The sequence below is a fragment of the Dermacentor silvarum genome, chromosome 5 (genome assembly GCF_013339745.2).
Source record: "Dermacentor silvarum isolate Dsil-2018 chromosome 5, BIME_Dsil_1.4, whole genome shotgun sequence".
In the NCBI taxonomy this organism is placed as follows: Eukaryota; Metazoa; Arthropoda; class Arachnida; order Ixodida; family Ixodidae; genus Dermacentor; species Dermacentor silvarum.
The window spans coordinates 71950868-71978845 of NC_051158.1; the positions used below are offsets into that span (position 1 = coordinate 71950868).

A 27978-nucleotide genomic window follows, 5' to 3' on the forward strand; every position below is an offset into this window, starting at 1 on the left:
GCTAAGAAATATAGCTTAAAAATAATTGAACAAAATGCAACACATCAGGAACAATTTATTCGTAATTGTTCTTCGGGGGAAGCCGCGAGACCCTAGGGCCATTTTGTGGTACCGTGCACCTTTGTACGTAACCGGTAGGTACGCAGGTACCATATACGCAATATCCCTTGCGACATACTTTTGAACTAGCGTATTGACGTTCTTGAAGTCTGTTCTCCAGTAGCTGTGAAGTAAGAAGAATATTTTGTGACATGGTGGATCAGCACATCCGTAAACGTTTGAAATTTACGACACCTTCTCTCCGTAAAAAGCTTTATCACAACAATGGTAAATTCACTGTAATTCCGGATCTACATAATTGCATTCTGCATCGCGCAAACGTAATTTTTGCGAAAGCGCACTAAATTTTCTTAAAACATGTTTGAAAATTGTTCCTGGCATACTGTAACGCTTCAAACCTCTTGGTATCCTCGATTACGTTAGCACTTTTGTATGACCGCTCAGTAAAACGTAATCTTTCAAGCACACGTAGAGAAGCAAGTAACGCACGCAATGAGTACCCGTTTTTTCGTTGTGTGATGACGCGTATTTCGCGAAAAGCGCCAAACTTCATTCGACTTCTGAAACATTCCTTGAGCTCGTTCATCTGGAACATCACCTGAGGCAGTGTAAATTAACTCTTTAGCGAAAATGATAGGAGGTCGAGATAACCGGGCACCAACAGCCATAACCGTTGGACATATAAAGTTTATTCCTATCCTATCCTCGAGATAACAATTCGCTTCGTATCAACGCACTTTCTCCCAAAGCAGTTCCTGCTACTAGATTTCAGTGCTTTGTGTCAAACAAGAGTGTGTGACCTCAATTCAATAATGTCGACACAATAACTAAGTGTTGGCTGTAACAAGGACGATCTGCTCTCTTTCCTTAATTTTTACAGCTGAGATACGTGTACATGTTCGTTGAGCTCGGTCATTTTCTTCAGATATGCTTCGTTTCGCTTTGCAAATGAAATATTCTCCCATAACTTTGCATCAAGAGCGGAGGAAGGTAGTACGTTAAGTTTATTTCAAAAGTACCCTCTGCAGTCTTGGGTCTTTTACGCCCAGTTGTCAGCAAAGATTTCTTTTGGGATTTCTTTTATTTCTGAATCTATTTCTGTTTGTAATGTTTACGCAACCTGAAGAAACTATATCCGATATACTGAAATTAAACGCTCTTCAAAATGAGACCGTTAGTTGCACTCCGCCGCCGCATCAGGATTCACTTCGATAGGGTAGATATTGCTAATGCAGTTTACTCGAACCAGTTCTAACTGTGCTAACCAAAATTTTCAGTTCATCCTACCAATAATTTTAAGTAAAAGCAATGCCAACAACAGTAATATATCCTTTATTGGATATTGCAATGTAATCAATAAGAATGTAAGAATGTAATCAATAATTTGTGATGCCCAGTAGACCTTCAGTTTGCGTAAATGTTTTCATGGAACTTCTTGATTTTTTTTTCACCGTGCCAGAGTGTTTTTTTTTTCTTTCGTTCTGCTGGTTTTATGTATTCAAACATATCTAAGGTAACCATGTGTATGTCTGTTGCGATTGTTGCTGCAATTGAGTATATAAATTTGTTGCGATATAACTGTGATCGTTGACAGAGGTTTGGTGTACTAAAATATACTATTATAGGCCTTAAGTCTCTCAAGCCCAATTTTTGCACCGTCTAGTCTGAGATTTTATCTCAAATTTGATCTCACTTTGCTTCAAGTAAAAGTTATGCAGTTTTTGAAAATGCTAACGAAGCATTCATATTCTGTGCACGAATATTAAAACCAAATATCGACAACTTTGTAAGGAACCATACCTATTCTGTAACAGGCATGCAAAAAAGTAAAGTGCAGCTAACTTTGTTTTAGTTGACAGTTAAAAACAGCATGTATAAAATCTGTGTCATTATGCATTTGCAGTTAAAAACAGCATTGGCTCTGCCAGACCGCTAGTTTTCCGCCAATTTATGCCTTTTTCATTGTAATTTTATAGCTGCCCACAATCTATAACCATTGGAAGTTACACGTCCCCTTTCACTTCTGACCAAATATATATTTGTAATTTCGATGAAAGAACTTGGGACAAGACGACAAAGATATCAGCTGCGGACGTTAGTTTTCTTTTGCTAGCTCCACAATGAAGGTACAACGAATGGCAAACGTAATCAATAAGTTATGTAACACAACTGATTCCGGTATTATCTCATCAAACTTGTTTCTGAATATTATTCTTCCAGCCAATACAGGGAGGAGAAACTTAACGTTCGAAGCCAGTACCCAGACCTCAATTAGTGGTCTACCACAATTCTACCACACCCCCGATTGTAACGCAGAGATATATTGCCACCCAAGTATCTAAAAAATAACTTGTTGGGGATTCTACCACACACATCTAATGAAACCTGAGCCAACGCATACCGTGCTGAAACAATTTTTGTGGAACACCTTAGCGGCTTGTCGTTATCGGAGTCCGATGACACCTCCTTTTCACTGTCGAGGACGCATGTCTCGGGAACGCCCAGCGCACGCGACGCTGCCTGGTTAGCCTTTTCTTCTGCCAGAAGGATCACCCTATACTTGAAGGAAACCTCGTAATGCAAACATCTTTTAAGTGCAAAGAATTTCTTGGAGAACATTTGCCACTTTGACAGTATCTATCTATCTAGCCGCCTACGTCTCTTGCTCTCATGGTTGTTTCATTACCTTGGTAGGTACCAAAATTGGCAATATGTAAGACAAGAGTGTATGAAAACATAAATGATAGGTCATTGTATCAATTTCATGATATGCGTGTCATGTAGGTCATGACAATGACCCATCAAAAAGAGGTGATTCAAAAACCACTGATATGGGTTCGGAAATGGGTACTAAGTGAAGGAAACACTAAAGGATGATGGTAGAAATCATAGGTACTAGCATGACTCATCAAAAATGACAATGACTCAGCGAAAAAGTAACACCCAAAAGCCACTAAAATGGGTACTGACGTGGGTAATAAGAGAATGAAACTCTAAATGATGATGATAGAAGTCATAGTCATGAGCATGACTCACTGAAATGACAATGACTCAGCGAAAAAATATAACACTCAAAAACCACTGGAATGGATTTGGACGTGGGCACTAAGTGAAGGAAACACCAACGAACGATAGTAAATGTCATAGTCATGAACATGACTCAGCAAAGTGACAATGACTCAGCAAAAGAATATTAACACTCAATTACCATTGGAATGGATTTGGACGTGGGCACTAAGTGAAGGAAACACTAACAGGTGATGGTAGAAGTCATAGTCATGACCATGACTTAGAAAAAATGACAATGACATGACTCAGCAAAAAAAGATTAACATTCAAAAACCAATCGAATGGGTTCGGATGTACTAAGTGAAGATCAAAGGCTAAAAATATGATGACCAAAGTCATAATCAAGAGCATGACTAAGGCTTTCGCCTTAAGGTCTCTTAGGCATAGCCAAAGGGACTCCTGGGGACTCATGACATGAATGTCATGACATACGTATCATGTAGGTCATGAAACAGCCGCCTACCCTTGGTGCTTTCATGGTCGTTTCGTTAACTTGTCATCTCCAGAATTTTCGTTTATTTATTGATTATACATCGAGTATTGATTAGCTATTGATTTGCTATCGATTAGCTAACGCAAGGTATTGGCCATGTGTTTGGGCAAAGCTAACCACTACTAAGTCATCCCGAACATTTTTCGGAATTTTCCGGATTAGTTATTGATTGGCTATCAAATGGTTATCGATCATTGACTATGCTTAAGTAGTCCCAACCATGCTTATCTAGACTTAACCAGGCTCAGCTTCACTAGTTCACAGGGGTAAGTGCCATTGCGCTTGGACCCTTTGTGCAATACCGCCAGGATCGGCCCACATTTTGTGAATTCAGTAGACACATTACGTCCGGCTTAAACAGTTCCGCTGTTAAAAGCGGTTAAGCAGAAATGCTATGACAGGCGTATAGCAAACTGGAAAATGGCAGCCACAAACCAAGGCCTAAATAAACAACGCCCTCCTATGAGCTTTTTTTTTTAAATAGAATCGGTTTTGTTTTTGGATTTCTACTAAAATTCGTTAAAATTGTATTGTGCATGTAAATTTGAACGCACCTTTTATTCAGTAAAAATGCGCGCTGGAGTCGTGCAAATACGCTACTTTATAAACGCAACAACACAAACAAAATTTTTATGAATAATACATGCTCAATGAACCATACCATCAAGCACGGCGTCCTATTAGGAACTTTGTATCGGAAAGGATAGTATGGGCAGTAGTATGTGCAGTCAGCATCGTACTGAAAAATAAAATATAGGCTTATGCAGTTCAAAAGTTGGTGCTCTTATGAAAAATATTGAGCTCAACAAAGAATAATAAAATATTATTCAAGTGTTATTCCTTACCATCAACTGATATGACTGTAGAACTTTGTGGACGCAGCCATTTCGATCTCTGTAATATCCTGAAACGTCAGCAAAATGTTTTAATTTACAACTACATCCAACTGGTGATGCTACATATTTATTTTCTTTCCACATAACGACAATTAATTGAAGAACAGTGGCAGTGAGAAAACCTGATGGCATTTGCGAAAACGCCCAGATAAACTCATTGCCTGTTCTTTTAACTTCCCTAGTAGGCACATACTTTTATCCCTTTTAAAGGTTTTTTTTTCTCAGTATCAGTGCCTAAACGTTACCGGATTATTGGTCAGCACAGCGCATCGTAGACATACCCTAATAGGTTATTTGAAAGTTGTTATAATTGCTGCCTTGTGCCACTTTATTTTAAGGTGACATCATAAAGTATATTGTTACCATAACTGGGATTCCAGTGACGGCAGTTTTTCCGCCAACAGTTGAAAGTATGTCGTATTAGAGCATTAGTGATTTATTTAGTCACAGATGTGAGTACACTAAGCGCAAGTCTAACGCTTTTCATTTCCTTTAGAAACCCCTACATCGGTTTATTTCTTGTTTCTCCGTAGAATTAATATTGACGTCAAGCGACCACCACATGGTCGTCTATTTGTCAGCATTGTAATTTAGGGAGTTTGTTCAAGCTATTGATTTGTTTTGGAAAAATCTATTGTATTTAACTTTAAGAAAGCGAGAACAATCACGCCCTATCAACAATCAAGCGTCTTGGCCACTTATTATATCCGGCGGCATCGGAAAATATAGAGACGCAATAAATACTCCCAGTGCATGGCGAATTGTGTACACGGTTTAAAGATGGCTTAGGTTGAATATAATGGGTACAAGGGAATGAAAGCTCATATGTTGACGGCAGAAAATTAGATGGGGTGATGGAAAAAGAAAATTTTAAGGCGCAAGTTGGAATCAGATAGTGCAGGACAAGGTTAATCGGAGATGGCTGGAGAGGTCTTCGTCCTGCAGTGGGAAATAAATGAGCTGATGATGATGATGATGATTAAAATGATGGTTCATTGTTCGAAAGAAACTTTTGGCTACTAAGGGACACTGTAGTCAAGGGCTCCATAATACATTTCACCACCTCCATTTTTAAAATTAAACCCATAACACCAACGAAATCTGATTGCTATAAAAATGCGAGAACGTGCGGGATAGCAAATGTGACATATCCTTATCCGCCATTAGAGTATAACTATAATGTGTATAAACAGCAATATTCTTACCATATTTCTTCTCATCCTCTTCCCGAGCACCTTGGAACATGAAAATGAAAGTAGGTGAATATGAGCTACAAACGTCTGCGCATTTGTTCGTTTCCCAACATATTGTGCAAATTAAAAGCGTGTATTTTGTTTCAGAAAAGTAAACCACCTATTCAAGTTTGGTGCTTCGCTTAGAGCTGCTAGCTGTATGGACACTCCTTACAATAGTCGTTCTTTATAGCACGAAAGAAAGTGGTAAAGGTCACCAAAAATCATGCCGTCCAACGTTCAGAATGGACTAAAGTTCAGGCACTAGGCATTTGGCGGACACGTCTGTAATCTCTTCAAAAATTTTTTTTTAATTTGCTTCCCTAGCTTTCTATATAAAATATCATAAATACGTTACGCGTGCAACTAAATGCGTTCGGAGGCTGACAAATAAGTTGTTTATTTCCGATAACTAAAAATAAAATTATTTCTCGTTCTTTATATTGCGTGGCGCAACAAGTAATGGCAATTATTCTGCCGAACATTTGAAAAAAAAGCACTGAAATCTATGGATTCCTTTTTGAATTCGATTGTGCACTAAATATGTTGAAAACGCCATTATTATAAAAACGATGCTATCAAGGAAATAAAGCAGTGCTTTTACAAAAGTCAAAAGTTCAATTTACTATAGGTAGTTTCTCTGACGTGAATTCTAAATCTTTGATTTAGGAGACTGAATAAATTACCATTTCTACCAACGAGCGATGAAGTGGTTTAGCGTAGCGCTTGAGGTCCTCCGGCAACGTTCTAATATAACGCGGAGATAATATGGAGCAAGGCAGCACACGAGACCACTGCTGCTATTTAATAGGTCCGTTTCTTGGCAGGAACCATGCGTGTCACAACGCTGTTACAACGCACAATATGAGGCCAATGGAAAGCCATTGGAATTTTTCAGCGCATGTACAAATGATTAGACCAATTTAGTTTCATACTTAGCGTCCTCAGCATTAGTCTCATCGTTTTCAGTTGTTCCGCACTGACTACGAGTCAATTATTTCACATAACTCATTAGGCTGGCTTTTTATAAGTTTGCAGGCGTTACTTAACGCACCTCACATGTTTCGGAGCCAAATATAATCAACAGAAAGCCATTTGCATTGGGGGAAATTAAGATACCTTCTTCTTTGCTTAGGAACACATTTGCTCGTATTTTATTAGGTCTAACTTATTTGACGGCAACCATTCGCAATGCATGCTTACACGAAATTGTTTATGGGAACTCCTGATGTCCAACTTCTTTATTACACCCGATCAACTGCAGCGTGAGTAATATGTGATGCCGTAGTTCCTGATTACTTCCAGTTTTGGTTTCCATTAAGGAAACCATCACACTTCGAATCTCGAGTACTTCCATTCTCTCTATATTTTGCGCACTTTATTCAAATGCAATCGTCCTCGCTCGTTTGAAGTGAATGCATATAATCAATAGGCGGAATTGTAACTCTTTCAATGGTAACTAAAACATTATTGATAACAAATAGCCAACTTCAACACCATTAATAATATGGAGTTCCCTTTCAAATTTGCTCGAAAATGTGATGAGAAAGTTGCTCATATGAATAGGAATGGTGAAGTAAAAAACAGGATTTGCCTACCTTTCTTCGTGGTTGTTGAAAGCGTTGTGGTTGTTGAAAGTGCTGTGGTTTCTAGCGTGACTGGGAGCAAAAAAAAAAGCATTCTGGCTGACGTAATCTTATAATGAAAGTTGAGACAGAGCAACAGCAAGTACAAAGTATGGATGGTGATAAGCTCGCTTTGTTTTGCTGCACCTCCAGCAAATCCTGTGGCTGCACATCCAAGCAAACCTGTGTAGGTTACCCCTGCTCCCTCCAATAAAATGCATCAGGCCATCACTGCGCCTTCGAAGGTTTTATTACATGCGCAGTCACGCTGGGTGCACTGGGGTTTTTCAGTTGTAGATTTAACGTGCATGTGCTGCACGTGAAAAAGTTGCTTAAGCATGAGTAAGCACACATCTACAAACAGAAACTTATTTATATAGAAACGATGCGAGGCGAGAAGGTGGCAAAGACTTCAGGCGCTGCTCGACGAGTGTCCAGTTCTGATCTGGCCGAAAATCTCCGAACCACTGCCAGAGGCACCGGCCACAGTCATGGACGGCGCGCGCGTTCGGTGATAACGCGTGGAAAAAGCGGATGGCGTCGACAACAGATCTGCGTGCTGCGGGTGCTGCTACAGAGTCTTTAGCCTGTTGCAGCTCCATTTCCACCAGCTTGAGACAGAACGCGGGGCACGCGGCTGAGAACGAAGCCACCTCTGGTACGGCGGGACCGTACCAAAGGCACCGTCTTCTCCATTACTCCTCGGACGCAATGCAGTGCCTCGGCAGCCCTGAATAAACTTGAGGCAGTCTAACGAGCTTTGTCATCTCTACAACACTAACATTGAACGGACATGTTGAGGCAAACACATCTACAGAAAACGCGCGTGCTACTAAACAAAAAATCATTAAAAAGAAATCTATTTGCGGAATTTGAAGCAAACATATTTGTACACTCAGTAACCAATTTCTAATGCAAAATTGTCTACAGAATATATCTTAGTTGGAGATGGAAATAAGTAACGTAATATAAAAAGTTATCTACTACACTACCTGCAAAAAATATACTAGCAATACCGTTTATTACTTGGGATATCTCACTTTTTTATGATCGGAAAAATATGAGAAATGACTTCGAGCACGGTAGTAAACAGCCACGATATTTTCCAAGAAGGTGTGTTATGTTGAAAGCGGAACGTGTGAGACACTTGGCAAGCAATGATCGCCCTGAAATTACTCATGCGGCAAAAAAAAGAAATACCAGAAAAAATTTAGAAAGGTTTTCTGGCCATCCTATAGGTCAATGTGCCCCTTTGACTGCGCTTTTCGAATATTTCTTCTGTTCAATTTTTAACTATACAAACATCCCAAATACATTCTTTGACAATTAGAAAGAGCAATCCAGAAGATCCTGTCAACAGCCGGCCGAAATTTTCAAAAGGAACTAGAAATAACTTAGGAGTAACCTCTTAGAGTGTCATCATTTAGATACTCTTTAGGTCATTTGTTCGAGTATCGAAAGAAAATAATTGGATTTAGTACAGATTTTCTAAATCTGCAGTGCTAAAGGGCAGCATTGAACAAATAATATTTGCAACTAAAGAGGCAAATCGCATAGATAGGAAAAGCAAATAATTACGATCATACAGAGAAAGAAAATCTGCTAGAATTTGCTCTAGACAATGTCAACGAAGCTACGGCGTAATTAAACGTGTTGGTTAGAGTTTCCTTATCGAAGTTATATGACATGGTCCTATTTAGCAATAATGCGGACGAATTACACCCAATGATTGACGAGCTTAACCGAGAAGGTGTAAGAGTGGGGTTCTATATTAATATAAAGAAGATAAAGATAATGTTCAATAGCCTGGCTAGGGAACGAGAATTTAGCATCGACAGTCAGCCTCTAGAGTCTGTAAAGGAGCACGTTTATCTAGGTCAATTACTCAGAAATACCCTGATCATGAGAAGGAAATATACAGAAGAATGAACTTGTGTTGGAGTGCTTACAGCAGGTATTGCCAAATACTGACTGGGAGCTTACCACTGTCGTTGAAAGAAAAGTGTACAATCATTGCATTCTACCGGGGCTAACATTTGGGGCAGAAACTTGGAGGTTAACAAAGTAGCTCGAGAACAAGTTAAGTATCGCACAAAGAGCGATGGAAAGAAAAATGTTAGGGCTAACGTTAAGAGACAAGAAGAGAGTAGTATGGATAAGAGAGCAAACGGGGATAGCAGATATTCTAATTGACATTAAGACAAAAAATGGAGCTGGGTAGGCCATGTAATGCTTACGATAGATAGCCTGTAGACCATTAGAGTTAGAGAATGGATACCTAGAGAAGGGAAGCGCAGTCGAGGACGGCAGTAAATTAGGTGGGGTGATTAAGTTAGGAAATTTGCAGGCGCAAGTTGGAATCACCTAGTGCAAGAGAGAGGTAATAGGAGATTGCAGGGAGAGACCGTACTGCCGTGGACATAAATATAGCTGAGGATGATGACCCCCCTGAGCAGTTGCCGAGGGCTTTTTGCAACATCTTCACTGGACATCCACTTTCGCATGTTGATAACGCTCGATAAGTGTTGATAAGGGCCGTATCGAGTGTGATAAGGGTGATAACAAACGATAAGTGTTGATAAGAGTCGGGTGTAGTTAGACAAGTTTGATAACAACCGAGAACGTTTGATAAGTGTTTGTGCTGGTCGGACGAATGATTGATAGCGACACCGCTCTGCCTGAAAATGATCAAGTGGCACAATGCTTACGCATACACTTAGCCAAATCCACTGGAGTTTCTGAGTGGCTCGGTTTCCTCTCCAAACACCGTCGCATACAATATGTCTGCGTATTCACATCGAGCTGGTCGACAATTTCTTTTAGAGTTCCCACGGTGAAGTTACCGCCACGCCGACTCTCGTCATTGACTACTTCACGGCGTTCTGTATACTGCGATGTTTTTTTTTTTGTTTTTTAGAGGCTGTCGGCCTCAGCTGGCTAGTTCTTCAATATTCTCTGTTCTTGTTAGCAGAAGAAAAACTATTATTAGTGCTCACAGTTAGAGTGGGTGAATTCGCGTACAAAACTTCAGTTTTTTCAATTGAAGCGAGAAGTGGGATTAATAAACTGAGCTATCCACAATATCAACAACTTTATAAATCACAGAAATAAACAAATCTTAAAACCGCGTTCAAATTTGTGTAACGACCGGAATTGTAGGCGCAGTGAATAACAGAAGACGTGAAGGAATGAGGTCTAATATTCTTACCTTCAGTAGTCGTAGTAGATGATGTTGTTTCTAGTGGGAGAGGGGGTCAGAGTATATTTCATTTTCTTTTATACAGGTACCGCAGAAAGAGCATATGAAAGGCTACTACAGCAATTTGTTTGTGACAGACATTCTTGTTTATATTATCACGCAATGCAAAGCAAACAGTCTGTGTACTATGCTCTTGGCGCACACGTACACACAACCCCCCATAAATATATACGTATAAACATGCTATTAAACCAACCCCCTCGGTTTCCATTCTTTGCTCGTTCATTCGTAGCAAGGTTCTCGAATCTGGCAGCCTTGAGGCCATCAGTTAGCATACGAGGGCTTCTTTTGCCACGTGCCTGCTCTCCTAAGTTCACGTGTGACGTGATGCCATGGAAGATGTTTAACCACAAACATTTTTTATATTGAACAAAGTGTAACTTTGATCAAATATGCACATTCCTTTAGGTACTACCGAGCGTGCTAAGCAACGGTTTTCATTTAGAGTGAATTCTTGTACACATTTGAACTATCATACTCAGCCTAAAATTTCCTAAATGGAATGAGCGGACTGCAGTATACTTTTACTGATGTACTACAATGTGCGCATAGTATTTATGTTCCTAAACTCTTCAATCATGCCAAAAATTGCCCGGAGCCAGTGTGAAGTGAAAAAAGGTCGCGCATTATTCTCACCTTTGGCAGTTGTTGGCGTCGATGTGGTTATTTCTATTGTATGCGGGTAAAAACGAAATAGATAGTAAAAACTTCCGTGTAACTCGATAGAGTAACAAACATGTAACAAACAAGGTGACAGCAGGAACAGTAGGATAGCTGCTTATGATGCATCACTTTCTTCACCTACCTCCACAGAGGCTACATAATTGACGCCATATTACAGGAAGGAGGAAGGAAATGAACGAGTAGGCATAACAATTACAAAGACGAACCAGATCATAAGAAGGATCTTAAGGAGCACTCGGCACATGCTCGGACAGAATAACATAAAATCAAAACAATGACTGTGGTTTTTATAATTTCTCAATTCGTATACTGAATGCGCTGCCGAATGTTTTCCACAAAACGAAACAGAATTCAACGTTCCATTCGAAGCGTTACTAAAATTTTGCTTGAGTGCACCAATTGCGCGACAAATAAAACGAGAAGGAAGTAGGTCTTCTGAAGATTTTAGATCATCAAATACGTCTTCCCTGACAAAAGGCAATAGAGTATACTCAGATATCGCCCTATCTCGTATCAGATATCGCCCACGGTGCATCGAAGTAGCAGTTTCCCGAGTCAAGCATAGCATTTCATACAATAATTGCAGTGCGACATATCTCTTTAGTAATTATTAGGCCGATTCAGCCCTTATAATTAGAGCTCAATGTCTAGTTCTCTCTACATCTCTAGATTTCTCTAGCTGATTCTCTAGATCTCTCTAGTAGTTACTAGGGCGATTCAACCAGCATGCAAAATGATGGTTACTTTTACATAGATTTGCCTAAACATTGTCCTTTGGCTTCAAACAACTTGGTGACTTTGTGTAGTGTCATTAGTACGGCGTTATAGTGAATTAAATAAATGTTAATGAAATTGTAGAACCTCAGGATATGAACACATGACCTTTAGCACACAAGCCAGATATTGAAACAATTACTCCACGGGTGCATGCGTCCACAAGCGGCATAGATCATCCTTTATCTCGGACAAGTGGCATAGATCATCCTTTCTCAGACGCTTAGCGCGTTTGGATTTGGCCACCCCGACAGACGTTACCGCTGCAGTTGTGTGTTTTCGCAGAGTCTTATAGCCGTCTCCATTTAGAAAAGTATAGATGGCGTTTAAATTAGGCTGATTAAGGCAGATAAAGCGCAAGAAACAAACATGTTACCCTCGAATACTAAAATCTGAGGACACCTAAGCACTTACTATCTGTTGTGAATGCAAAAGCAATAATGTCGAATATAACGCCACTGAGCGGCCCCTCTTCGCGGGCGAGCAATCGCGTTCAGACACTTGGCCAAAGTTAGGGAGCCTACATGCAAGCAAAACAGCGCTTGCATGCAGGCTCCCTAACCAAAATGGACGCTCCCAAGTAAGCCGCGGTGACTTTTACGTCACCGGTTTAGTCACGCTGGGCTTAGCAATGAAAATTTTGGTTCAAGTAGCATTATGTCATAAAGCAGAGTGCACAGGCCTGCTGGTTAACCTAGTGGGTAAGACACTCGTCTTATGAGCGTGGAGTCATAGGTTCAAAACTCGCTAACGTTTTCGCAACCTGTTCAGCCTGTTCAGGCTTCCTTGCGATTACCGTGGCTGCATGTCTTGTGGATCCGCGGCCGTCCACCACAGCCACTGCGAAATCTTTGTTTCCCGCGTATGCCGCCGCGTCCACAAAATATGAGCCGTTGCGCTGACCATGCAATGACAATATTTCTCACATCTACAGTGACTCCATAGCCGCTATTAGAGCTTTTCAAAAGAGCACGGTCTGCGCACAGGCTCTAAAAATTGTCACAAAGAAAGAGATTAAGCACCACGTCATATACTGATTCCCGGCACACTTAGGACCAAAAATCGGCGACGTCCCTAAACTTAACGAGGCGGCACACGAGGCTGCGCGCGTGCTTACAGACCGCGCGACTTCACCCGACCACTCGGAGCACAAGGACGTACCCACTACATACAATGAAATCACTAAACACTACTAACTACAACGTAGAGAGTTTAGCACGCCACACCGCATGCTTACTCGAGCTCAAGTGGTTACTCTCAGAATGTTACAAACAGGCACATACCCCACGCAAACGAGACTACACCACTACATGCCTGAGCTCTATGACAAGTCTTATTGCACCAATTGTAATACATCCCTCAACGTATATCATTTACTCTGGCCGTGCTCGCAAGCTCACATAAACTCCGAACCGGACAAGCGCAAGCTCGAAGAAGCAATTCGGAGCGAAGAACTCGCTCCGCAACTCTGGGCCGTCCAGCAGGTCCACGACGCCGCCAGGAAACTCAACCTCCCGGTTCCGTCGTGGGAGACGTCCGCTCCATGAGAGCCCCAAAGCTCTCGTGGCCTGCAGGAGCTTTAATAAAGTTGATTTCCTTCCTTGCTTCGCTAACGTTTTTCCTTTCAAATTTATTGTTTTTCTTCCCAATAATTTCTTATAGAGATTACCGAGGCAAACTTGGAACGCAGGCGAGAGCTTGCACGGACAAGTAACGCGCGTATAAAACAGGCTTCAGAGAGCGAGAGCGAGGGTGACGGTGCATTGCGGCGATACCCTCTCCCCTCAGGGAACACCTGGTGCGCTAGCGGGGCAGAGGCGCGCACGTTACGTGGCGTCGCAGCCAATGGGAATTTATGTGCCATTTCAGTGCCACAGACGCTGGGATTTTCGCTCAATGAGCTATTTGATGGTTTTACCTCGAAAACCTCACTTCGTATATGTAAATATATACACACATGGTTCATGAGCCAATCACACCACGAATGCATCGTTTTACGTAGATATCAGCCTCAGTTGAGCCTGCCTGCTTTTTTTTAGAATAACACCATCATTTATTTTACTAATGCAAACTTTCTCAACGACTATGCTACTGCTGCGGTTGCGGTACGCCATATCAATCACACCAGAGTGTCTGCGACTATCAGACATAAAATTAGCAGAGATGTCTGACCTACAAGAAAACAAGCATACTGCGTTCCAATCGAGCCAGATGTGCTAATTTTATCGCCGAGCCATGTTGCGCACAGGGAAATTCAAAAATCACTTCTTTACAACATCATACGCAAATTGCAAACATAGTATACAATGCCTCTGTCTGATTGCTCTTACATATTCATAAACCTATTGAAGTCCATCTGCTACAAAACAAGAATTTTGTGCACCTTTGAATACGTCAGGTGTATTAGATAATTTCGAATACTGTCCCAAAATCGGGCCGCAGAAATTTTATCTCAAAATGCTGCCATAACTTTGCATGTGGTTTCAGCAAACACCTCATTTGAACTTATAAATTACAGCAGCAAATTCACCTGCATCCGTCTACGTCTAGCTACATTGCGTAATTTATCAGCTCCTTTTACGTTCTTGTGGGATTTTCCTGTCATATATAAAACCACTAGATTTTCATGTGGACGTGATGTGGACCCTTACTAATTCATCAGTACTAAAATATTTCTAGTTATGTTTCTTTCAACATAACTAAGCTGTATTTTTAACCACTGTCCTACTTCATTAGTGCCGCTGACCGCGCCAGCAGCAATAGGGTAGCGCAAAAGTAAAAACTTGTGAGCGATATTTGTTACTATAGCATTTCACTCTCAATTTTCACTCTAAAGCAACCTGATACATCACTCTAATGCTTATACAAATTTGTAACTCAATAAAGAAGGCAACACATGTAGAACTCACCTTTACTGCCCGGTTGCGCGTCACCACATCCAGGAACATCTTTCAGAGTAGAGGTAATACTTTAGGTACAATATAACTGAATATAGTAAATGTAGTTACAATCGTATAACACTAACTGTTGCTCTTGAAGGCAATACAATTTATTGAGATTAGAGCTCTTTGAAACTTCACCGAAATTGCAATATGTATGACCGCTCGTAACTTCTTTTCCCCCAACTTGGGTCAATGAGTTGTCCATGATAAACTGGGTAGAGCATTTGCTTCCAGTGCTGTCAGACCTGGGTGCGAAAACAGGCTGTTGGATGAACTTGGGTCACTGGGTGTGTAACACTGGGTATCGGTTGCTCTTCAGTGAAGCTCTTTCATGCCTACTTAGGCCAGTAGTTATGTTACACTGTGTATGTGCTGCTATTCAGTGACCATCTCATGCACACTTGGGTCACTGGGTATATCGTGCTCTTCAAAAGGCGTGTTTTACGACAACTTAGGTGACTTGGTGTTTCCTACAGGTTATGTGCTGCTCGTTAATGAATCTATTGGAGGCCAACCCACGTCACGCGGCGTGTGCCAATGGGTTTTGACCACTCTCCTATAACCATATTTGAATACAACCTGGGTCGCAGGGTATGAACCACTGCGTACGTGCCGGTTTTCATAATATCATTGTATAGAATATATCATCGCCAATTAGACACTCTTCTTATGAAAAATTGGAAGTTGCATCAAAGTCACCAATCTTCTCCAAAGGATGGAGGCACCGCTAATTCTTAACCTCACTGAAGTGACATTACAGACTGTGTTTTTTTTTTTGACAATAAAGAATTTAACACTAGGAACTTGTAAACATTCCGATGAAATTTTCAGCTTGGCTGCGAGCTTTTGATTCTACATGATGTCAACGTAGCTACCTATAATTTAGCAGTCCCCAGATTTAAAAGGTTTAGCTTATTCAGAAAAACAAACATTCTATTGAGAATTTGCCCTCGATAATATACCGAATATGTTGTAATAGGCACAACCTATTGTTGGAATAACATTTTTAAACAGTTATTTCCTTCTGGCATATTACAGTGTTGCTTTTGCAAATACATGAGTGCAACTTTTTTACATATTCTCATCAATGCTACAATCTGTATGCTGCTGATGGCATGCTGCGTGCACTCACTGATGCTTTATTATCCAAAATATAATTTTGGTATTCTCATAGTGTCACGTAGTAGTGACGCTGAAGTAAACAGTCGTAAAACTGTGTATGACAAAACTTATTCTTTATTGGGCGAACCTGTGCCCACAAAAGCAAGCTGCGCTCGAAGCAGAACGAAACCGGCGAACACAGTCGGCGATCGTCGAAATCTCATCAGCGGCGAAACGCGTTGGCTTTTATACATGAGTCATCGAATGTTCCAGGTTATTCCCTGGTGCCCGCGTGTCTTCCAGAAAGTTCTAGACAGTTCGCGTCGGTCATACAATCTGATAACATAAGCGTCGGTGAATACAGACAACGGAAAGAAGCATAGATAACGTTCGAGAAACTTTCGATACATGCAGGCGCGTCCTGCGCCGTGCGATAACGGTTAACATTTGTGAGCCGGTGAAGAGCTGTCACCGGTGAAAGATAAACAAACAAAACAACTTATACCCTGATTTTGTAATTATTTATCTTCCATTACATGTAAAAGCCTGGCTTGGTGGCCCCAGATGAGCAAATACGCAACTTAGCGCAAGTAGTGGTGTCAATTCATTCGCGAAAATGTTTGAATATTCAAGAGAGTTAGTTGTTAGCGAAAAACGTTTTTGTTAAGTCAATTCAACAAAGCACATGCTTCGTTCTTATATTCTAGAAATTCCACTCTGCAGTTGCGTATCCAGATACATGCGAAGTGCGGATACAGTATATTTTACTACAGATGTCGATTATTATTGTTCCGGTAATGTCCCATACAACCAGGTGAGATTTAAAAATGCAAACAAATTCTTTTGTCGCTATTTAAAGGGCAAACATTGCACACAGTTGAATCAACAGAACTTGTCACGGTTGAACCGGGTAGACCACAGGTACCTTCACCAATGTATTACCTCGTACGGGCAAACTTTCTGTAAACAAAGGCTTCATAACAAAAAAATGTCAACCCTTTTGGCATGAACTTGGTGCTGCAAAAGTGTGGTGACGTAAATGAGACGCACTGAAAATTGCTTTATTCAGTTCATGACACAATCAAGTAATTTGGTTGGCTGCTTCTGAATATAAATGTCGTGAGACTCATCGATATACTGTTGTTCAGTAATATTGAGTAAAATATGTGAGAATAGAAACAATCCTGAGGACTCTTAAAACAACATGGGCTTAGAGTACAGTTAGACCAATGTGTAATAATGATGGCGCGTATAAATACGAATCTAGTTCTTGTAGGTACGTGAGAATTTTAGAAGTGCAACACTGTGGTACGTATTCTTTTGGGTGCAACTATCATTAAAATATTGTTACGGGGAGTATTTAATTAACACTAACCGGCTAGCGCTTGTCTAGCCAAGACTGCCCACAGCGCACAGGTGCCAGCAGGTTTCAGTCCGACAGAAAACACTCTGACCCAGCCCCACTACAACGTCTTTGTCTTTGCCATTGCTCGTGACACTACCCCCGGCGGATGAAGCACCATCCCGGTGCTTGTTGGGATCAAAATGGGTTATCACAGTTGTAAAGTTTGAGGCGGGAAACATGTACAATGTCACTTCGTGGTGTGGCAGTCGATCAGGTGGATGGTATGGGAGATATCTCATAGGTGACAGGAGTCACCTGGCGCAGCACGCGGTAGGGCGCGACGTACCGCGACATTAACGTTTTCACAGAGGCCCACACGACGAGATGGGAGCCAGAGAAGGACGAGAGAGCCCGGTGGAAAATCAGTATCCCGGTGTCGACGATCGTAAATGGCCTTTTGTGTGATCTGCGATAACGAGAGCCGAGCGCGGGCTACTGTGCGCGCCGCGACGAGCGCACGCGTCGTGGCATCTTGCGCATAGGAAGTCGTGGACGTGGAGGCCGGGTTAGAAGGGAGCAAGGTGTCAAAGGATAGTAAGGAATGGCGTCCAAAGAAAAGATAGAAGGGCGAGTAGCCGGCAGTGTCATGATGCGATGAGTTGTAAGCAAATGTGACGAACGGAAGTGCAATGTCCCAATCGTGGTGGTCATCGGAAACGTACATGGAAAGCATGTCGGTGAGTGTACGGTTTAGGCGTTCGGTGAGTCCATTGGTTTGAGGGTGATATGACGTCGTGAAGCTGCGATGAGTAGCACATGATCGAAGTAGATAGTCAACGACACGAGACAAGAAGCAGCGACCGCGATCTGTGAGTAGGTGACGTGGAGCACCATGTTGGAGGATGACGTCGTACAGTAGGAAGTCGGCTACGTCAGTGGCGCAGCTGGTTGGCAACGCTCGAGTAATTGCATATCGAGCGCCATAATCCATAGCGACTGCAATCCATTTGTTGCCTGCCGTGGAAATTGGAAAGGGACTGAGCAAGTCCAGGCCCACTCGATAAAACGCCTCGGTTGAAATGTCAATTGGCTGAAGTAGACCAGCAGGTTGAGTCGCAGGTTTCTTGCGACGCTGACACAGGTCACAGGATGTTACGTAGCGGCGAACGAACCCATAAAGGCCCTTCCAAAAAAGCGTCGTCATATGCGATCATACGTTCGAGACGCCTAAGTGCCCGGAAATGGGGGCGTCATGAAACTGGACGAGGACGTCCCTGCGCAGATGATGTGGGACAACCAGCAGGAGTTCGGCGCCGTCGGGGTGCATGTTGCGGCGGTAAAAAGCCAAGACTGCCCAGAGCACACAGGTTCCAGCAGGTTTCAGTCCGACAGAAAATACCCTGACCCAGCCCCACTACAACGTCTTTGTCTTTGCTTGACAAGCGCTAGCCGTTTACTGTTAATTAAATACTCCCCGTAACACAATCATAGTGGAAATATTTAGGAAATGCAAATAACAAGTAAATGAAATATAATACTGCACTCACCTAAATTTACCAAGAAATGATAAAGCAAATATGACAATGCCAGATGACTTTCAATTACATTGACACGAACTTCCATTGAGAACTCACTCATTCGTCAGTCGGCCAATCACGATAACCATGTTGATCAGTCAGTATATCACACTGTCTTTGTGCCGTCGTTCGTTCACGCTAGAGATGGGTCGCTCAGGAGCGAGCCGGATCTTGTGAGCGGCTCTGTTTAAAGAGCCAGTGAGCGGTCGTTGAGTAAAATGAGCGGCGCTTCTTTTGGAGAAAGGGAGCCGGTTCTCTCGCGTTCAGAGAGCCGTGCGGATGCGTTCCGTCAGAGCCGGGACTTCTGCTGGGTGCGACTTCCGCGCCATCTATTAGCGGTACGAGAAAGCAACTGCCCTCCCGCCCTTCCTCGCAAGAGTCGACATCTATTAGCGGTACGAGAAAGCAACTGCCCTCCCGCCCTTCCTCGCAAGAGTAGCCTTCACCCCCTCGCCTTCGGCTAAAGAACGAAAGAACCGCCGCTCACTTACTGAACCACCGCTCCCTCGCTCTTCAAAAGAGCGGCTCAAAAGATCCGGCTCGCTCCTGAGCGCTCAGGAGCCAGCCGCTCCTTTTCGCCACGGGCTCCCCCGCTTTTCAAACGATCCGGCTCGCTCCCGAGCGCTCAGGAGCCAACCGCTCTTTTCGCCACGGCTCCCCCGCTCTTCAAAAGATCCCGCTCGCTCCCGAGCGCTCAGGAGCCAACCGCCCTTTTCGCCACGGCTCCCCCGCTCTTCAAAAGATCCGGCTCGCTCCCGAGCGCTCAGGAGCCAACCGCTCTTTTTCGCCTCGGCCCCTCGTTCTTCAAAAGACCGGCTCGCTCCTGAGCGCTCAGGAGCGGGCCGCTCTTTTGAAGACGAGGGAGCCGTGGTTCAGTAAGTGAGCGGTGGTTCTTTCGGAGTGAGGAAGCCGGTTCTCTCTCCTTGAATGAGCCGTGCCGAACCGTCCATCAGAGCTGGGTCTTCTGCTGGGTTTCGACGTTTTTAGATTTCTGACCGACGAATGGTGGTCGGTGCTGCTGGTACTTGCTCGCAGTGTGTGGTGTGCGCAGCAGTCCCCTTGGTTTTTTGTACGTCTTATGGTGTGGCACACGATGCCACCGAGGGGAGAAGTAAAGAAGTCTTAATTGGCAAAGGATGGTACCGTTCGTTGCCTGCTGCTGTTCGAACGATGTCGCACGACTCTCACCGATCGCACATCGTGCGCTGGTCCAATAACACTTCGAAGATGGTCTTCTGTGTCTGTAAAGGGCCCCTAAACCATCTAAGATATTTTTGAACATTTCAAGTAAACACGCATCGAGTTCAGAATGCCGTCACGATCAACGATGCCAAACGCTGCAGTGCTACGCGCTGCGGGAGTGCCACAAAAAAAAAATGCCGTGCTCCTCCCCTCGCCTTTCCGGCACCCCCAGCGCTCGTCACGATGTCAGCAGGGGGAATGTGGTGATGTCAACTGCGGAAACGATGTCCGTTGGTTGAACAAGAACCTGCGACTTCCGGTTAGTCTGCTAGCAGCTACGCGCGCTTTCGGCTCTTCCTCGTCGTGTTGCTCGTTTGTACGCCCTTGCGAATCGGTAATTACAGCCCGCAACGCAAGTGCCAAATCGCTCGCGTTCCAACACAGTCGTGCTTAGCGGTCTGATTAGCGGCGCGAACAGAGTGCGACAGTGTTGGCCTTTCCAGACGTGCGCGCAACACAGGGTCTATAGCGGTACGCTTCGCATAACCCGGGCCGGCACCGCAGCAACAGCGGGTAGCCGACAAGCGCTGAGTCCACGTTACCGGCACGGTAACTCATCGCACGCCGTTTGCCATTCGCGGGCCGCCGTTCGACAGCGGTTCTTGCTCGCGAACGGCGATATTTCCTTGCCGTACGTAGAGAGGATGAGACCGGGACTCATTTGTGCGGCAGATTCACCGCCGCTGATCGCTCGACGGCGCCGATATCGTCGCTAGGCCTTTTCTGCTTCCCTTCAAAGCTGAAACGGACGGCGCTTTGAAATGAAATACCGACGCTCACAAGCCGCAATATTTTCTTATCGTTGTTATCGCTCTTCGCAATACTTGTACAAAAGAAGAAAAATACGCTGATATTAGCGGCGCCGTCGGCAGCGATGTGAGCACAGCCGAGCCCGTCATCTCCCGGCTGCAGCTGATGTTTTCGTTGCCGGTGGCGGAGGCAGCGCAGGTTCGCGGATCGTAGATTCGGCCATTGATGGTGCAGAGGGTGGGGCACCAGCCGAACTGCCGTCTACTTTGGACACCTCTCGCGCGGCAGACGTTCTACGGCACTGGCGGACGGTTCGCCGTCGGTATATGTGCCGCTAGCGTGGACGTGACCGGAAGTATGCAGTGTTTTGAGAAGCGCGTTGGTGATGACGTATGTTACGTGACCTTTCGAGAAGCACTCGGCGAGGAGGGGAGACCAGCCGATGAGGAGACTAGCGAAGGAAAGAGCGAAACGAGCGAGGGCCGTTTTTCGGTCATCAAACGCGTTTAACTCCGCTATTACGGCGCCATTTCGAAAAATTCCCGTGGCTACGTGTTCGTTGTACACTCGTGCACAACTGCAACACCAGAACTATATTTCGACCTCTTGGGTGGTTTAGGGGCCCTTTAACTGACAAGAGGTGAACGTACAGTTACGTCCTGGTCTTCATTTGTGCTAATTAGTGTAGTCATGAAAATGTCGCCCAGTGACATCCACTTGAGCGCATTTTCTGAGTGTGTATCATTAGCACGTCAATAAACCGAGGCCAATGATCTGTTGTGTTGTAATAGAACTTCATTTCTTTTTTTTTCTTTTTTTTGTCCTGGTGTATGATGGCATGATCGCCAGTATCGCGCGTGCGCTCAAGAGAGAGAAAAAAAACGAAAGGTACGTGCGGCAGTTTTGTGGATCTTTCGTATGATTTTTGTATTGTACTTCAAGAAATGATTTCTACATTCATTTTGCATGGCGTTACAGCTTACTCATATTATAGTGAACGTACGTATGTGAATAAATGAATAAAGTTGAAACATAATGTACAATGATTTTGTGTTCTTAGTTTAACAAAAGTTGATTTTAAAGTACCACAAAAACGGACAAGCTTCTGTAATGAAGATGAAGTTACATATTTTTTTTCTGAAAAAAGTACGTCGCATTCTGCCTGTCACAGTATCAGAAGCATTTTATCCCCAATATCAGAAAAGAAAGCTTCATTACAACTAAAAATTCACGCTTTTAAAGTATGTAAAACTATTCTCTAAACATAGCGAAAATACCGATAACACGGTTATTAAATAATGCATATATCGTTTTTTTTTTCAAAGTCACATAACTATATAACATGCATAACACAGGTTACAGGTTTAAGTGAACCGGTGAGCCGTTCAAATGAACCGGTTCATTTCAGTTAGCTGAGCCGTTCCGAGCCGCTCACTGAAGTGAGCCGTTTTGCCCATCTCTAGTTCGCGCATTATGCTGGAATGTACAAAACGTTCTGTCCCAAGTTTCCACCTTAATAAGGACTTCATTGCGAAGCTTCTCAGTGCAAAATTTTGTAGGCTTGATAAAACTTGCGTAACTTACAACTAGATTTTACTTTCAAACTAGTGTGTTTTGTTGCCAAAATACCGCCAACAAGCGAAATTGAGCGTCAATGGACAAAGTAGAGCACTGCACGGGCTCGGGCTTACCCGAAAGCCCGGGCCCGGCCCTGCCCGTGAGCCGGCCCAGGCCGGGTAGAGCAGTTTTTTTCACGGGCTCGGGCCGGGTTTTTTGACGCGGGCCCGGGCCGGGCTCGGGCTTTCTAGTGGTTTGCATGTAACGTGCAGCGAGTTATTCTCGGGCGTCTCATCTCTGAAAAACATGTATTTTTTGTCTCGGGCCGGGTTCGGGTATATTATTTCCGGGACCTGGCCGGGCCCGGGTCTCGCCATAAATGTTTTGACCGGGCTCGGGTGGGCCGCCCAATGGAAAAACGGGCCTGGGCCGGGCCGCAAAAATCGGCCCGTGCCGTGCTCTAGGACAAAGTAACAAAAGTCTTGTTCTGGACTGTTGCCCGGAAGAGCAGTATGTGTCGAAAGAAATGCTAAGTCTATAAACTAAAATCAACCACTCGAACACACGCCATTCTCCAAATCTAATGCTTCCTGTAGAATTAGGAAAATGTAGTAATGGCGCTAAGGCACATTGTCTGCATTCTGCGAATAAATTTCCGCTCAAGTTTCTCTCGAAAAATACACATCAGCAGTTTTCTTGTGCAAAAGTAAATGTCTAGATCATGATGTTAGTTCTGTTTCTATTCCTCGAAACAATGGGACCATATGGACTAAGTGATGTTGCGTTTCTAAGAAACTGCACGTCACTTCTGTAGATCAAATCTGCGTTCTTGAGGGAACAGGCCAATTGTCTGCGACGACACGGTTCTCTCCGTAGCAGTGAATGCTAGTATTTTTATGTAAAGGAAATATGATTAAAAGAGCCTTCTCCAAAAGTGCAGACTTGAGGCGCAAAGGGTATACGTCACCTGTGAATACAGAGATGAGTTCTACGAAGTATATATGTCTGCATTTGCAAAGTGGAAATACTTGCGCACACAAAGTGATGAAGTCGCTCCATGCCAGATTACTAAAGGTTAATAAACTAAAGCTGGCCAGAGTTACAAGATAGGCTTTCGGAAGAGTCTTTGCACATCATAAAGGCGTTACTGCCAAAACCATCGCCGCCGAACAGTTCCTCAAAACTGGCACTTTTAGACAATATGCAGATTTATTGTCTTCATATGTGACGTATGGTGTTCACTGCATGATGGGCTTTTACCCCTCCCCCAAGTGCAGTTCATTTGATATAGGAGCCAGCTTTCTTCCTACTGTACTGTTGCATTTTAGTGCAGACTTAATTCTCTTCACGCGAAACTGGTTGCGGATTGTTCATTCCTTATTTTATTTGTTAATAACTCAAGTAAAAAAAGGGAAGCGTACTTACCATTGGTGCTTGGGTCTCCCGAGGTAACTAAGAAAAGAAAATGTCACCCATGGTATTTATTCAAATTATGCATAGAGCAATTCTTAGCCTCTAAATTCAGCAAAGATTGAAGACCCCTACCATTTGGTATTCATTTGTAACCAAACCTGCACCCAAATTGAATTCGTTACTGCAAGGACATCTACTGTCCCAAAATATGTGCCGAATATTGCACTGTGCAACACTTCCCATCTAAATTGACTCTGGGAATATGTCGAACCAAGCTAGAATTTTACACAAAGATGGTGCCTTGAAATGATTAACAGGGCTCAAACAAGACAAATTCCTGGAACATGTCCCTGGAGCCAACGTTTCAACAACGAGAGCTGCTTTAGGGCAACAACACTGCCCCGACGATGGCTGTGTTTATTCGCGTGTTTTATAGCGAAAGCTTTACTAACCTAGTCGAGCCGAGTATCGCCGTCGCCAGCAATTTGTCCTTCAATTGACCGCAGCTGCATCGTAGCCTTGGCAAGGCATCACATGACTCGCCAGGTCGAGCTCCGCCACCGCCGCCGGCTTGGCACATGCGTTCTCCGCAGCTGGGTCGCCGCCTGACTACGTCACTCACCGCGCGTCTGGCCATTGGCCTGTCTTAGAGGAACGCGCGCTCGCTCTCATCCTGCTCCCGCGTTCGTCGTCGTCGTCTGCGTCCACAGCCGGGTGCGTTGCCGCTAATAATTTCAGCGTAGAATTTCACTTTCCTTACGTCGTCGAAATGGGGACGCCGCGTTAACTGGGGTATGAGCCATTGCTTAGGGGGGTATGAGCCATTCATGAGCAACTGACCACGTGTCCTAACGCGTTTGCACAACGCCGCCGCGAACGCGCTCGGGAAAGGGCTACTAGTCGTCGACAGGGCGATTCTAGCGTGAGCGCTTTCGAAGCCCCCACGCTATATCGAACGCGGGAGCAGGATGAGAGTGAGGCCGGACGTTCTTTGAGCGTTGCGCGGGAGCGGGAGGCTTTGAGCCGTCGTCGGCAAGCGGCGTCTGACCATCCCCGCGGATATCGCCCGGCGAGCTGTTTCCCTGGAGAGGGTCCGGAAAGCCAAGCGCGCGAAGCTAGCGTCGTAGACTGAGGAAGAGCGAGCCGTTCAGCTCGCAAAACGCTTGGACTTGTCGGCTTATAATTTATACTTGGCTTAACAAGGAGTGTACACCTAAGTATAATAATTAGAGCTAAAGCAAAGGTTAACGAAGTGAAACCAAGATTTAACCAGGCTAAACCAAGCTTTCGCTTTGCATGTCCAGGGTAAGCTGAGCTAAGGCGCAGCCATTTTTTTTTTTCATCCCGCTTGTGTTGTTTTAAAATGCATTAAGGCGGTCTGTTGCACATGCTGCGACTGGGGCGAAAAAAATCGGTGCGATTGCACGCGTCGCAATGCGATTTTCGAGGGCTCAATTCACATGATCGCGATTTCAACAATGCGACTGATTTGACGCCCAAGGTTGCTTGCTGCCAAATTTTGTGGCATACCTCGTGTAATTTTTAAGATGTAAGGAAAACACCTGTGCATTACAAAATGATTGACCAGTATTTAATAGTAGAAAATATTACGCGTGTTTTGTGTTTTAAAAACGCTTCAAAGTTTAATTTGTTTTGGAGTGCGCAACAGTGGTTTATGAAGTTGAATACGAGGAGACATGGCGGAAGTAAACAACTGTTCGCAACTGGTCGTTCAGCGCTGTGTGCTGTCTCGTGTGTCTTTTATGCCCGCGTCGTTCTACCTGCAATACAACAAATTACAAGAGGACCTATCAAGAAGCCCATATACGTAGCTGTTGTCATCACATATGGTGTATTCGGAATTCGGCTGCGGCGAAGTCGGCATATCAACGCAGAGACCCGCGCGCTACCCGTGCTTAACGTCCGTTTCCGAAGAAAGGATGCGTGTATATTGCTCGTAATTGCGCCTAATCGGTTCCTGCTCCTAGCAATATTCTTGCTCCAAACTTAGCAGCAAGCACCAACCCAAAAGCTCACGTCTGCCCCCGAAGAAAGCCGCAAATGATCTGTGTAATTACTGAACGTGCAATGAAATTTGTGTTGTGAACTTTAATCTTAGCGCCAGCCTGGTTCTTCCGTCGCGGCGCGTGTGCTGTAATTATTCATACAAGTGCTCTCTGAATATTTCGAAAGGCGTAAAAGCCGACATCACATTTTTAGGACCTGCAGTCACTTGTGTACGTAGTATCATATCATTCTGACAGACATGGTTGTCGTCTACTTTCTCGCGCTGTTAGTGTGCTGTGAATCTGTATCAAGAAGCTTAAGATAATATGCTGCAGTACGTAGCGCAGCCGCGTAGCCCCACGGCTAACATTAAATACCTTGTTAGGAGTACGTTTGTTTTTTAAATAACAAAATCGAACGGTAAAATTTTGAATACTGGCAAGTGTAAAGTAAGATGCTATCGAAAGTATCTGCTAATAGCATGCGTGTGCTTCTACCTGCTTCAGCACATTATCTTAAAAGTGAGGCTGAAAGCCTCGGATAATCAAAAACATATGAATCTGCAGCAGGTGCCATGGTTCGTTTCCTGGAAATGAAAGCCAGCATCCCAGACTGTTAAGCTAGTCATAAACTTATCCTATATTAGACCTATGTTAGAGCATGCTAATTGGAGCCATTTAAACTAGATTATTTTACCAAAATAAGAAAGTGCAAGGAAAGCGTCAAGGTACAATCTAATCTGGTATTCCCGAACAGATTGTATTAGTCAAACTTTATGCCTCCCTGGATTGCCTGAGTTAACCCAATGCTGAAAACAGGGGAACATTCCCTTTCTTGCTGTTGAAAAGCTGCTGCAATGTCAAGAACAGAATACATATGTTCTGACGGAAAGTGAGTGGCACTGACAATATCTCGAAGCGTTTGTATGAGCTTTCACCTTGAACAAGGATGGAATAAAAATATTTACCTTTGCAAGCCTAAGAATCCAAACATTCTCAATTTTTTTAGGAGACCACGTTATATTTTAAGATCCAAATTCTACTCAGGCGAGCTAGCTCTGACTCATATTCACAAATATTCTGTATTTTACTGCAGCATAATGCAGGTCTCGCGAAGCCGATAATGGAATTATTGTCAAGCGTTTATTTCATCTTTTACCACCCACAGTGTCATGAAAACGTCGGTACCTTGCCTTTATTTCCAAAATAAAAGATCATTGCACAAATCAGTGTACTTCTTGGTGGTGTGAGTTAATGTAGGCTGCGTATCGCGAGGAAGGGAAATAAAGTGACTTCGCAGAAAGCCGGACACGCGAGCTACGAATAATGATTTTTTTAAACTCCTAAGAATCTGCGCAAATATTGCCAGCGTTAAACCAATTCAAGTATATAGTCATGTGAATGATGGAAGTATTACGGCAGAGAAAATCAAATCGTAGTTGTTTAAAAAAAGCTATGCGGCTGCTCAATCAGCATGCAGGATACTGATTAGGGTACCTATTATTCAAACATGAAATATTTTGAGGCTTTCAGAAGATGAAGCCCGCGTACAAGCAGTAAGTAAACCTGAGCGTGCGAGATCGCTCCTTCACCTGAACTGCTCACTTCATATAATTACTAAAGGATGCAGCGTATTGAAAATGTTGCCTCTTGTTTTTCGTAATTACTAGCACCTCTAATTTTAAAGAACTGTAAGGACAACCTATACCTTCCTCCTCAAGGAAGGAAATTTTATGCTACTTGCAGGTAGTAAACCAAATAATTCCACAAAGAGGAAGCACATTTCCCTATTGGTTCAAACAAATTATTTGTGTTGCAGAAAGTAGAAAAACGGATCAAACTCACCAATTCCAACGAAGAACACTAAATACCAGAAAGGTCTCATGACCGGCTCCTACAAGTGACTTCAAGTAAAGGAACGTCCGAATCATCGAAAGGCCATACCTATAAAAT

At 43.5% G+C, this 27978-nt stretch overlaps 1 protein-coding gene across 2 annotated transcripts; it reads right to left on the reverse strand.

Annotated features, from left to right (window-relative positions):
* Positions 1–35: 35 nt before the first annotated feature.
* On the reverse strand, positions 36–27978 carry LOC119452450 (uncharacterized). 2 transcript variants are annotated; one of them, XM_037714596.2, is made up of 10 exons: positions 27871–27973; positions 24032–24058; positions 15002–15040; positions 11271–11303; positions 10584–10613; positions 7349–7399; positions 5724–5753; positions 4468–4526; positions 4284–4361; positions 36–223 (listed from the first exon to the last, which is right to left on the reverse strand). In XM_037714596.2, the coding sequence occupies exons 1-10, from the start codon at positions 27908–27910 to the stop codon at positions 56–58; spliced, it is 555 nt and encodes a 184-aa protein (XP_037570524.1). In that variant the 5' UTR covers positions 27911–27973; the 3' UTR covers positions 36–55. The 2 variants fall into 2 exon arrangements, with proteins under 2 accessions (XP_037570524.1, XP_049524133.1); XM_049668176.1 differs by lacking the exon at positions 7349–7399 and having other exon boundaries at positions 27871–27978.

Coding starts and splice junctions, on each gene's coding strand:
- LOC119452450 (XM_037714596.2), bottom strand. CDS start 27,910: ATGAGACCTTTCTGGTATTTAGTGTTCTTCGTTGGAATTG. Junction 15,041..24,031: donor GGGAGACCCAAGCACCAATG/GTAAGTACGCTT, acceptor CTACTCTGAAAG/ATGTTCCTGGATGTGGTGAC. Junction 4,527..5,723: donor AGAGGATGAGAAGAAATATG/GTAAGAATATTG, acceptor CTGACGTTTCAG/GATATTACAGAGATCGAAAT.